General features: G+C 45.7%; 1 protein-coding gene across 10 annotated transcripts in view; it reads right to left on the bottom strand.

Moving 5' to 3' along the window:
* Positions 1-13,559, bottom strand: part of C10H2orf76 (chromosome 10 C2orf76 homolog) — a 64,076-nt gene that overhangs the window by 19,449 nt on the left and 31,068 nt on the right. For 8 of the 10 annotated variants that reach the window (XM_034513412.2, XM_034513413.2, XM_076941038.1 and 5 more), the window contains one exon: positions 5,618-5,668. The exons of the other annotated variants lie outside the window; for them this stretch is intronic. In XM_034513412.2, coding sequence (XP_034369303.2) covers positions 5,618-5,668 — 51 coding nt within the window. The remainder of the gene's footprint in view (positions 1-5,617; positions 5,669-13,559) is intronic. 10 annotated transcript variants of the gene reach the window in all.

Genomic DNA, 13,559 nt, shown 5'->3' with positions numbered 1-13,559 from the left:
TGGGGTGCGTGTATCTATGTGCACACACACAGAAGCCTGAGGGCGATGTCAGGTGTCTTTCCCCTCTGGTTAGCCAGGCAGTGTTTAAAGACAGTCTTTCACTGAACCTAGAACTCACGTACTCTGCTTACCTGGCCGTCCAAGTGAGCAAGGCTGGCTAACCAGCACACTGCAGGAACCTGCCAGTCTCTACCTCCTCAATGCTGCCATCTCAAGGGACCACAACCAGGCTGCACTTTTATACATGGTGCCTGGGATCAAACTAAGGTCCTTGGATGCACAAAGCAAGCTCTTTAACAAATGAGCTACTGTTTAATGCAAAATATATCTTTTAGATTTATTCATGTTCTATTATATGTTATGAGTGTTTTGGCTGTGTGGATGTATATGCACCATGTTTGAGCCTGGTGCCATCAAAAGTTGGAAGAAGGCATGCGATCCCCATGGAACTGTATCAAGGATGGCTGTGAGGAACCACATCTATGCTGGGTATTGAACCTGGGTCCCCTGCAAAAGCAGCACGTACTCTAACTGCTAAGAAATCTCTCCAGACCCTAATGTGAAATAAACGCTCCAGTGTGTTTAGAAAACCCATACAAGGAAAGCTACATTTAAAAAAAAAATCAGGCCAAAAATGTTTTGAGCAAACATTTTCACCAGATTTTTCTCTTCAATAAAATTGGCAAAACCAAAGAAAGCAAAGAAAAATGTCCCTTCTACAGTGACATCATCACTCATGCTGACTTTGGGGTGATCTGTTTGTTTTTTGCTTTTGTTTGGTTTTGATTTTTGTTTGTTTGAGATAGATCTGTTTCCCCTGGCTGGTTTTGAACTTGCTTTGCAGTCAAGGCCAGTCGTGAGCTCCCAAGTCTTTTGTTCCAAGCTCCCCAAGTGCTGGAATTACAGACAGGCTTATTTTGACACCTTTTCAAAAAAATCCCACAAACTACTTTATTAACAAAAACATCTTTCCTTATTAAAATTCCTTGAGAAATATAATTTTATAAACACACTATTATGGAGCTAGGGAGATGGCTTCAGGTTAAGAGTGTGTGTGGGTCTTTCAGAGGACAAGGACCCATGCTAGGTAGCTCATGATTGTGATCTGTGACTTAGCTTCAGGAGGTCCAATGCTTTCCTCTAGCCTCCAAGGAAACACACACAGACACATATGCAGATAAAAATAACATAAATCTTTAAACATATATATGTTGTAAAGGTTGCTCAGCACGTAAGAACACTTGCTTCTAATTATGCTCTAATTATATTTTGAGAGAAAAGTTTTACTTTAACAGGAAGGGTGGTATGTAGGAGGAGCTAAGGTGGGAGGAGTAAGTAGAGGAGGAGCTAGGTGATGAGAGAGAAAGAGAGATAGGGGCCAGACATGGAGGCAGATGTTCACGTGTCTCCGCCAGTCAAAGTTAGTTGATATATCTAGATTGGGTCTTGGGTTACACTTCTGATTGAGCATTAACAAACTTATAAAGCCTTTTATTAACATTTTTTAAAAAATGTATAAAAGCAAAAAGGAAAAGGGGGCATGGGATGGGGGTTTTCTAGGGAGTGGAAATGGGGAAAGGGGATGGCATCTGAAATGTAAATAAAATATCCAATAAAAGTTATGATTGGGGAAAAAAAAAGAACACTTGCTTCTCTTACAGAGGATCCAGGTTTGCTTCCTGGTCCCAAGCATACACATGCTGGTTCACAACTGTCAAGAACTCCAGTTATGCACAGCATGCACATATGTGTGTGTGTGTGTATGTGTGTGTATGTGTGTGTGTGTATACACTGACAAAAATTCATACACATAGTTATAACAACAGAGAAAATGGGATTCTAACTGTTTGAGATAAAGAGCACTGTATATCTGTGGAGTATCTAATACACTAGCCCATGCACTGTTTAATTTCATACTGCCTCAAAAACCCACAATGCTTGCCAGTGTTGCAGCACACACTTAATCCCAGCACTCAGGAAGCAGAGGCAGGCAGAGCTCTGTGATTTGAGGCCAGCCTGGTCTATATAGCAAGTTCCGGGCCTCTCCAAGTTTCATTGAGAGGCTGTCTCAAAAAAACAAACAAACAAACTGTAAAAGTAATTTTTCACAGATGTAACTGTTGTTTCAGAGGCTCACTGCTGAATAAGCTCATCCTTTCTAGCTCTTTCTGAACTCTGGCTGGCTGGTCCAACTCAGCTGTTCAGGCCCAAACTCCTCTCCAAGATGGCCGATTCAAACTGGCTTCTCTCAGCTTCTCACTGAATTGTTCTAAAAAAAAAAAAAAAAAAAAAAAAAAAATGTCTCTGAGGTCCATGAACTGAACTGCTCTGAACTGAACTGACTCTCCCTTAAGTAACCTCTTTCCTGTCTGTTCTCATGAGACTTGGGTGTATCCTATCTCTGATTCATTCTGTCAAACCGTTCTCTGATTTGTCACTTTGTCTGCCCCTAAATTAGACGTCATTGTTTTGGGATTAAAGGTGTGTACTAAGGGCATGTCTGTATTCCAGCTGGATTACACAGACCTAGGTCTTTAGATGTGATCCCTTGCCAGAGTAGCCATGTTGCTGGACTAGAATTATTCTACTACAAACAAACAATAAATAAATATAATTTTAAAACCCCCATACAAGGTTTAGCATCCGCAAAGAATATAGAAATCAAGATTACTCTGGGTCCAAATGCATGGTGGCTGAGCCCCTGGGATGAATGGCTGAATGAACAGATGTAGATGCTAATTAAATGGGAGGGTCTCAGAGATCGCCAACTCTGGTGGTTCTAAGGGTGATCGCCCTTCACCCAACAGCACAACGACCAACCAACTAGAGCTGACTCTACTCATAAGCACCTAGCGCGCTGCACCGTCCTGTCTCCACAGACCAGACAGGAACCAGGGGAGGTGAAAAGCCAGCACCAAGCCTTTCCTTTTTTTTTTAAATTATTATTTTATTGGATGTTTTATTTATATTTCAGATGTTATCCCCTTTCTCCATTCCCCCCCCCAGAAGCCCCCTATCCCATCCCCGCTCCTCCTGCTTCTATGAGGATGTGCCCCCACCTACCTACCCACTCCTACCTCCTCGCCCTCAAAAGGGCATCCAGCCTTCACAGGACCAAGGACTTCCTCTTCCACATATGCCCAACAAGGTACTCCTCCCCTACATATACAGCTGGAGCCATGGGTCCCTCCCTAGGTGCTCCAAGACTGGTGGTTTAGACCCTGGGAACTCTGGATGGTTGGTACTGTTGCTCTCCCCATGGGGTCACAAACCCCTTCAGCTCCTTGTCTTTTGGCCCAGGCCAGTAGGATTTGCTGAAGGAGGCAGAGGCAGGAAAATCTGGAGTTCAAGGCCAGCCGGCGATGCACCAAGCCTTTCTTTCCTAAGTGAGAAAAAGCAACTGACTGATACACAGTCACACGCACCCAAAGAGCCTCGCCATGCCTGTCAGGACCCACTGCTTCTGCAATTCCCTCCTGTTCTTCTGCCAGTTCCCCTGACCATGCACACACACTGTGATGCCGTGGGTAACTGAGACAGAGTCATCTAATGACACATGGCTACCCCAGGGAATCTCTGATGGCTACACTAGCTTATTCTATATTGTTGTGATGTGTGTGTGTGTGTGTGTGTGTGTGTGTGTATACTCAAGTGTGTAGGGTTAGGGTGAGAGGGTGAGTGTGAAACCAGAGGACAACGTCGACTGTCCTTCCTCAGGAACCACCCACACTGCTATTTATTTGCTTTTGAGACAGAGTTTCTCAGTGGCCCTGGGCTCACAGATTACATTAGGTTGGTCTGGCCAACAAGCCCCAAGAACACATCTGTCTCTACCCTCGCAGCTGTGGGATTACAATGCGCCATTGTGCCTAGCATGCTTTACACGCATCAGAGGGGAGTGAACTCAGAGCCTCAGTGTTCAGCAAGCACTTTACCAGATGAGCGACTTCCGTCTCCCAAGCTCTGCTCTATCTTAAAATTTATCTTTTGAAAAAGCTGACATTGTATACATTTGCCTACACACACACACACACACAATACAATATGCAAAAAAGGGAAACTATATGTAATTTGCAGGTGGATTGGTGCTTATGGTTTTGAGATTCTATTCAAAGCGTTCTCTTTCAGGAGCGGTGAAAGCCACAATTGAGAGGTTTCATATTTACCTCAATCATGCTTCTTATTCCTTTCTCTGCTCCAATATTGAGTATGGAAATGCTGTGGGTCTCATCAATCAAAGCACTTTCCACTCAGGGCCTCCATCTCCTGCCTGCTGCCTCTGCGACCTCGCAATTAGACTCCAGGTATTAAAATGCAGGCACACAGAGATTGTGATTTGGAAAGATTGTAGGTCATCAGTTGCCCTATCAGATGGGAACGGGATGAAAAGCCACTCTGGAGAATGACTTAAGGTTATAAAAAATTTACACTTTCAAATGTCTGCACTAATTAGCAGAAATATTTATTAGGTGCGTTGTCACTTTCAAGCAGGGTCTGAAATCCAAGTTTGCTGAGTGCCGCTCTACTAAGAATGAGGGAGCAGATGGGTTTATAACAGACTATGGTGTGTGTGTGTGTGTGTGTGTGCATGTGCGTGTGCGTGTGCGTGTGCGTGTGCGTGTGCGTGTGTGTGTGTGTGTGTGTACATGAATACCAAGGTGGAGGATAATGTGTGAAGGTCAGTTCTCTCTTTCCATTATTTGTGGGTCCCAGGGATTGAACTCAGGTGGACAGGATGGGTATCGGGTGTCTCTACCTGCTGAGCCATCTTACCAACCCTTATCTATTTATTTACTTACTTATTTGTGAGACAGGTGCCATGTATCCCAGGCTGGCTTTTACACCTTGCTTTATAGCTAAGGGTGATTTTGAGCATCGTGTCTCCACCTCCCGGGTGCTAAGGGACTAGCCACAGTGTGCAGCAGCAGTAGGGAACACGACTTTGTGCATACGAGGTAAGCATTCAAGCATCTGCCACCCAGCCCACCCCCAGCTCCTGCTACTGGATTTTTTAGGTCACTACTTGCAGCAAACAAAACTAGCACGTTCAAGTTATTAGCCTTTAAAAGATTAAAGTACCTTTTGAGACAGGGTCCTATGTGTCCCAGGTTGGCCTTGAATCCCATATGTAGCTGAGGATAACCTTGCACTTCAGATTCTGCTGTCTCTGCCCTCTAAGTACTGGACAACAAGTGTGCACCACCATGGCACTCAGTGCTACTAGGGAGGGGATGAAACCCAGGGCTTCGTGAACACCAACCATGCAGCCTGCAGATGGAGCCACACCTACAACCCTAAACGACTTCCTTTAATTCTTAGTCCCCAGCTGGTTCTCTTCTCTGATGACTTGGCAAAGAAACCTCATTTATAAACAACTTTGCCCAGCTATTCCTCACACGCATGCTACTTCTCCACAGTTATAACTGACGTTCACAGTGTGCTATGCCTCATGTATTCCTCAACAAACTTCCCTACCGATATGGGAGCTGTGCCTCCTGCCCCTCCAAAGGGACTTTAATTTATAGCAAATTAATATTTGAGTATCACAGTTAGATTCATGTCAACAAAAATAATGCAAAATCATAAATCTTATGAAATAATTTTAAAAAATGGTTACCATATTTGTAATTTCTGAGGGGCGGTGGCAGGCTAGTCCTCAAAGGGACATCTGCAAGAGAAAATGGTAATTTTTTTCATTACAAAATATTCCAATACGATGCAGAGTATTTCAGTTCTGCTACAAGACCCGTAGTCAAGATTCTTTTTTCTTTGTCCTTTCCTTAAATAAGGTCTCGTGTAGCCCAGGCTGTCCATCAGCTCCATGTGCAGCCAATAATGACCTTGAACTGTTGATTCTCCAGCCCTCACCTCCTGAAAGCTGGGACTACCCGTGTGTGTTAGCATGCCTGGTTTACATAGTGTTAGGATGGAACTCAAACACACACCCAACTGAGCCACATCCCCAACTGCAGGCTAAGCCAATTTGAACCATCAGACAAAACGATGCTAAAGCACCATCAAGAGCCAGGGGCCATCAACTGTAACTAAACCCTCCTTGAGCTGCTGAGCTGGTAGCCAGCCACTGACCTGAGAAGTTCCTGAAACTACTGAATGGACCATTCCTGGGGCTGGGGAGACGGCTCAGCCAGGAAAGCACCTGCTGCAGAAGCATACGGATCCAGTCCCCCAGAACGCACAGAAAGTGCCAGATGACAGTGGCATGCTTGTGGGATCCCAGCACTGGGGGGAGGGTGGATCCAGGAGGACCCTTGGAGGCAGGCAGTCATCCTAGCCCAATAAAGATGCTTCGGGTTCAGTGAGAGACCTTTCTCAAAAAAGGAAGGCAGAGAATGATCAAGGAAAGACATGGGTCTCAGGCCTCACCACGAATGTGTGCTCACCTAATGTGCATCTGAACACAGGTGCAAACCCCCGTACCAACAAGTACATAGTCACACACACACACATACACACACTACCATACACATGAATGTGTGCTCCCCTAATGTGCATCTGAACACACACGTGCATACACCCATACCAACAAGCACACCTCTCTCTCTCTGTCTCTGTCTCTGTCTGTCTCTCTGCCTCTCTGTCTCTCTGTCTCTCTCTCTCTCTCTCTCTCTCTCTCTCTCTCTCTCACACACACACACACACACACACACACCCCGAATACACAAGAGCTACTACCTTTTTAAATTCAAGGCTATCTATGTACACTCAAAACATGGACTATCATGCAAGTATGAGCTATTCTTTTTATATCACTGATGTTTGCTTAGCACACGAATCACAGGCACTTTTAAGGGATTTTGGCAACTAGTGGAAACCAGTGGCCCAGAACAATATTACTCAGATACCATCTAAAATAAATATTCTAACTCAGCGGAGGTTATGCAATGATACAGAGTAGACGTTCTTTTTAAAAATAGATTCCAAATCCCAACTATTAACATTAACTATTAGCAGTTGATGGTACAGCACCTACAGAGGCAATTTTTGGCATTTATCAAAATATGTAAGAACAGAGAGATGGCCAGGTAGGTCAAATGCAAACCCCATGGTTCCCAGAACCCACAGCGGAATGAGACTGTCCTCTGACCTCCAAACACTGTGGCACACGTACATGTACATTCATACACACACATATGCATATATGCACACACACATGTATGAGACTGCACATACACATGTGTGTGAGGTGACCGTGTACACAGGCACCAAGTGAAACAATGTTCACAGTGGCAACGCTCTGGGAAAATCCAAATGACCTTCAGTACGGTATGTGTTAAATACAGTCTCTAATCTGCACAATGAAACAGTTTTCAAGTCTAAAAGAAAAGGAAGAGGCATTCTGTTAAGGTAAGATTTTCAAAGTATTTATGTCAAGGGCAAAGAGGTGTGAGGGGAACATCACTGTAGGAGACCACCTAAGCAACAGAGGGTGAAATCAGAGTATTTATTCTGGGGCCAACAAGATGGATCAGTGGATAAAGGTGCTTGCTGCACAAACCTGGTGTCTTGAGTTCAAACCCAAGAACCCACATGAGCAGAAGGAGAGAAAGGACTCCACAAAATTGTCCTTAGATCTCCACATGCACATCACGGACTGTGCACTCCCGCACACAAAATAATAAACAAATAATAAAAGTATGTATGTTGCTATTTGCTTGCACTTGCATGGGAGTGCTCTGCTCAGATGGGGACAAGGGAAGAGGATTTCCATTGTCTTCCAATAACAGGAATGCATTGGATTAACAGGGAATTCTCTACTGAGATAAGGAGAGGCGGAGATATGGCTCAATGGTAGAGAACCTGCTTGACGTACACGAGGCCCTGGGTTCAATCCTCAGCTCTGGGAAAATGAAAACCAAAGAAAGCTAAACAAAGAGACAAACAGAAGGCATGGAAAATGCACTTCAAAGGGCCAACAATACCCAAGTGGAAGTAAAACGCTTATTTACAGGGCGATGAGCAGTTACCAATACCCACTCATGACAGGTCCAGTGGTGAATCCTGCAGCAAGTCCTGGACACAGCCCGGGCTGAGACCTTCAGTGCTGCTCTCATTACAGCTGCATGTGAGATTCCCTAAGCCAAGCACCAATGAGTCAGGCGCACAGCAGACTGGTACGTGTGCATGTGTGCACTCTCTTCGCGCTCCCTCTCCTCTTTCCCTCTCCCCCCACTTTCTCTGTGTATACAAATGTGTGCATGTCCCTGTGTATACAGGTGCATGCATGTAGGAAAGGTAGACACTGATGTCAACCATTGTACTGGCTGGTTTTGTGTCAACTTGACACAAGCTGTCATTATCACAGAGAAAGGAGCTTCAGTTCAGAAAATGCCTCCATGAGATCCAGCTGTAAGGCATTTTCTCAATTAGTGATCAAGGGGGTAGGGGCCATTGTGGATGGTGCCATCCCTGGGCTGGTAGTCTTGGGTTCTATAAGGAAGCAAGCTGAGAAAGCCAGGGGAAGCAAGCCAGTAAGTAACATCCCTCCATGGCCTCTGCATCAGCTCCTGCTTCCTGACCTGCTTGAGTTCCAGTCCTGACTTCCTTTGGTGATGAACAGCAGTGTGGAAGTGTAAGCTGAACAAACCCTTTCCTCCCCAACTTGATTTTTGGTCATTATGTTTGTGCAGGAATAGAAACCCTGACTAAGAAAACCATCTTCCTCAACCACCACTTTGTTTTCTGAGACAGGGTCTGTCACTAAACTTGGAACTTGCTGATTCAGCTGGACTGGGCCCCAGGATTCCATCTCTGCCTCCCCGGCACTGGCATGTGCCACAGTGCCAGCTTTTATACAGATGCAAGGGGTCCAAGTTTGGGTGCTCACACTGGTACAGCACAGCTGAGCCACCTTTCATAATCCAGCACATTTACACATAGACAATGTAATCACTCTCCAGGTCCCAGTGATAAGCTTCACAGAAAGAGCCAGTGCTAACATTCCCATGGGACCACAAAAGCCCCACAAATGGCTTTGCTGAGTAAGAAGGAAAGCACAGCGGGAATCACAATGCCTGTGTTCCAAACACACTAGAAAGCTATAGTAGTACAAACAGGGTCTGGGCATGGAATTCAGTTAGTGGAAGCACACATCCCTGCACTGCACAAACCGGGCATGGTGATACATCTATACTCCTACTGCCTGGGAAGTTGAGGCAGGGGGATTAGACATTTAAGGTCATCTTTGACTACACAGGAAATTTTGATTCCATCCTGGGATACATAAGATTCTGTCTCATAAAAATACATCAATTTTATTTTTCTCAAGATTTATTTTATTATTGTTAATTAGGTATCTGGGGGCGGGTGTACATACATGACTGCAGGAAACTGCAGAGTCCTGGGGGTCAGGCTCCCTGGAGCTGGAATTTTAGGCAGTGGTGAGCTGCCTGACATGGGTGCTGGGAACCAAACTTGTTTCCTCTGGAAGAACAAGAGTCTTAGCCTCTGAGCTGTCTCTCCAGGCAAACAAAGCAACTACAGAACAATTAGTGTGCAGGTTTGGAGTAAAGGTGGTAAGCACAGACAGGGAGGAAGGAGGGGAGGAAGGAAATGCATGTACTGAATGCTTTACTATTGTGAGCCACTCATGTGCCCTAATCCAGATGACGGACTCCTCGAAAGGGAGCAGTGAAGAGCCCCGTCTCTGCTGCTACTGTCCTGTGCAGATGCAGAGACAGGAACCAAGATGCACATGCTTTTCTTACATCTCAGCTCCATGGTCCTGTCCACTGACAACCCCATGGGCACTGGTTCCATGGATGTTGCTATAGCCAGGCTGGTTTACCTAAAATGTCTCCATTTTCTGTTCATTCATTAGCCCCAAGAACTGTCTTCTAAAACTGCTGGGCAGTGCTCAGCACAAAAGGGAGGCCAGAGGCCACAGCCTGCTTTTCTCACTGTGTCGTTACAACCTAAAATTTGCCCTTGGTAGGTGGCAGGTATTCCTAAACTCCCAAGAAGGAAGAAACACAGTCAAATCGCTTCACCTGGCAATTGTGAGCACCGAGGCTCCAAGAAGGTGAAGTCCCTGTAGCTGTGGCTGGGGTAGGCCTGGAACATCTGGTTATACCAGAAATGAAATAGTTAACACGCATGCATGTGTGCACATGTGTATACATGACAAGAATATCAACTGAATGCCAAATGCCAGAGCTACAACAATCCACTCGTTAATATAAATAGAAACTTAAATATAAATAAATTTATCCATGTAGAAGAATTTAATATAAATGATACAAAAACCCCACCCTCAGGGACTGGAGGGTAACTCCTTGCTCTCAGACTGTAGACTGTGCACAGAAATAACTTCCAGACTATGGACACTGGGGGCTGGGCATGGGCTTAGTCAGTGGACTGCTTGCCTAACGTGAGTGAAGCTCCTGGTTTGCTTTCCAACCCTGCACAGACCAAAAGAAGTGGTCTAGGCCTGTACTTCAAACGGTTGGGAGGTCAAGGCAGGAGGATTAGATGGTCGAGGTCATTCAGTTACATAGTCAGGTTGAGAACAGACTCAGGTAAGTGAGAATGTGTCACACACACACACACACAGAGTGTGGGGGGGGGGGAGGAGAAAAGTACAGCTCAGAGGGAGAAAACACATTTTACACTGACAACATGTCCCACTGCTTTGGGGTCCACATTAACAAGTACAGAGCACGTGCAAAGCAGATGCTGTCATAGGATGTGAGGAGACTGACTGGGTCTCCATGATCTTCCTCCCAAGAAGCCATAACCCCACAAACACATAAAGACTCCCCAGCCAACTCTAACCCAGCGGTTCTCAACCTTCCCAGTGCTGTGGCCCTTTAACACAGTTCCTCATGGTGTGGTGACTCCCCAACCATAAAGTTATTTTCATTGCTACTTCATATTTTAATTTTGCTGCTGTTATGAATCAAAATGCAAATCTTTGATATACAGGATATCTGAGATTTGACCCCCAAAAGCCATGGCCCACAGGTTGAGAACTGTTGCTCTAATCAAAGGGAATCCTCGAATACAACAGCCAGTCCTCAGAACTGCCGGAAGCAGGCCAAGTCAGAGTAACCATTATGACCGAGAGGAGCCCAAGGACAATGATGGCCTACAGGAAGGCAGGCCAGCTGCCACACATGCCCGCCACACAAACTGTCTGACCTGCGTTTGATCCCTGGGACCCACATATAATGAGAAGAAGAGAAATGAGTCCATAAACTTGTCCCCTGACCCCACACAGGCACGCACACACTATACACAACCATAATAAAACAAAGTTTAAAAACAAAGCCATGACAGTGAACTGTAAAGTAGAACCTCTCTGAAAACCTTGAGCAAGAAAAACAAAATAAAAATTAAAAAATAAACTTTACTCAATGGTGGCGTGTTCACTAACTGTGGCCCATGCAGGATTCTAACGTACACAGTTGAGGGAGGAAACTAGGGGCTACTAAGTGCAAAGAAATACGGAAAGATAAAAAGGGAATACCAGGGCCTAAGAGATGGCTCAGTCAGCAAAGTTCTCACCACATACGCATGGGCACCCAAGTTCAATAACCAGCATCCATGTAACAGGAGGGTGAGGCAGCACTGGAGCCAGGAGGATCCCTGGGGTACTGGTGAGCTAGCCTAGGCTGGCAAGTGAGCTCTAAGCCAACCAAGGACAGATCCTATCTCAAGCAAAATTTAAAAAGGGTAGAGAGCTGGAGAGCTGGCTCAGTGGTTAAGTACACATATGCTCTTGCAGAGGACCAAGGTTCAGTTCTCAGCACCCACATCAGGTGGCTCGTAACTGCCCGTAACCCCGGTTCCAGGGATCTAACACCCTCTGATCTCCACGGGCAACTGATGCACATGGCAGTACACATAATAAATCACCCTTAAAAAAAAAAAAAAAAGGTGGATGTCCTTGTACCTGAGCAAGGACATCCAAGGGTGACCTCTGACTGCCACATGCCCACATACATTCATGAACACATACCAACATGGACATGCACACATATACCAAATAAAGGAAAAGAAAAAAACTTATGATAGTGAGTCTGCAGCGCCCCCTCTGGCTGCTTCACAAAGCAACATCGCAGGAGTAACAGGATGTGAAGAAGTAACTCAGAACCAAAAGCTGGACAAAGCCATCACCGTTTGTCACAGAGAATGGCCTAACATTCGCAAGTAGGATTTGACATCCTAAAAATACCAACTGCTTCTAAAGCAAAGACTACTATGAATCTCATCTCATCTCTATGATTGATTTCTGCACTCTTTTGATGCTACTACAGAAAACTGGTCATCTATAGAAGGAAATAGATCATGGTATTTCTATAATCAAAATATACGAGTAAGTGCTTAGAAGACTGAGGCAGGACCACCCGGTCAAGGCCAGCCCTGGCTACAGAGTGGGATCCTGTTGTGGTCTGAATGTGAACACTTGGTCCCAGCTGGTGGCACTGTAGCCTTTAGGAAGTGGGCTTGCTACAGAAAGTGGGCCACTAGGAGTGGGCCCATGATGGCACCCCAGGTTATACACCAAGCCCCCTTAGCAACTGAACCATCGTTGCTACTAAATTCCAGCCCCCCCCCCATCCTTCTTAATTTCTTTGTTCTCCCTGTGTTCATGTCTAAGGATACTGCCAATTCCTGCTCAAAAGGGAGGCTAAAAGGAAGAGAAGAGACAATCTAGCTAAGATTTTTGACCCAGCACCTGATCTACAGGTGAGGGTAGCCCAAGTTACTACTACCGAAAAGTTCTTCAGCATCAAACTGGATGACCTTTTCATGAATTGGTGGGGCTACATATTTGCATTTATGAATTTTATGTGCACATGTGCACGCCAGCCTGCTTGTGCTCAACCATGCAAATGTGTACACCACAGTGTATGCACACAAAATGCAAATATGTGCTCCCGCCAGCTTTTCAGAGTTCTCTAAGATCTTGAACCAGATGACAGGATTGGACACAGAACTCACAACTCAAGAGTCCACACCCTAAAGCTCACTTGTTTTTCTTTTTTGTTTGTTTTCTTAGTTTTTCAAGACAGGGTTTCTCTGTGTAGCCCTGGCTGTCCTGGAATTCACTATGTAGACCAAGCAGGCCTCGAACTCAGAAATCCACCCGCCTCTGCCTCCCAAGTGCTGGGACTAAAGGTGTGCACCACCACTGCCTGGCTCATGTTTTTCGTTGTTTGTTTGTTTTTGACACCAACTCTCTTGTGACACAAGCTTGCCTCAAACTCCCTAAGTAGCTGAAGATGACCTTGAACTTCTGGTTCTCCTGCCCCCACCTCCTGAGTGCTGGCATGACAGATGTGCACCATCCCTCCACCTCCTGAGTGCTGGGATTACAGATGCGCACCATCCCCCCACCTCCTGAGTGCTGGGATGACAGATGTGCACCATCCCCCCACCTCCTGAGTGCTGGCATGACAGATGTGCACCATCCCCTCACCTCCTGAGTGCTGGCATGACAGATGTGCACCATCCCCCCACCTCCTGAGTGCTGGGATGACAGATGTGCACCATCCCCTCACCTCCTGAGTGCTGGGATGACAGATGTGCACCATCCC

The sequence above is a fragment of the Arvicanthis niloticus genome, chromosome 10, assembly GCF_011762505.2.
Source record: "Arvicanthis niloticus isolate mArvNil1 chromosome 10, mArvNil1.pat.X, whole genome shotgun sequence".
Classification (NCBI taxonomy): domain Eukaryota; kingdom Metazoa; phylum Chordata; class Mammalia; order Rodentia; family Muridae; genus Arvicanthis; species Arvicanthis niloticus.
The sequence above is the reverse complement of the archived record's forward strand: the minus strand, read 5'-3'. Positions and strand labels throughout refer to the sequence as shown.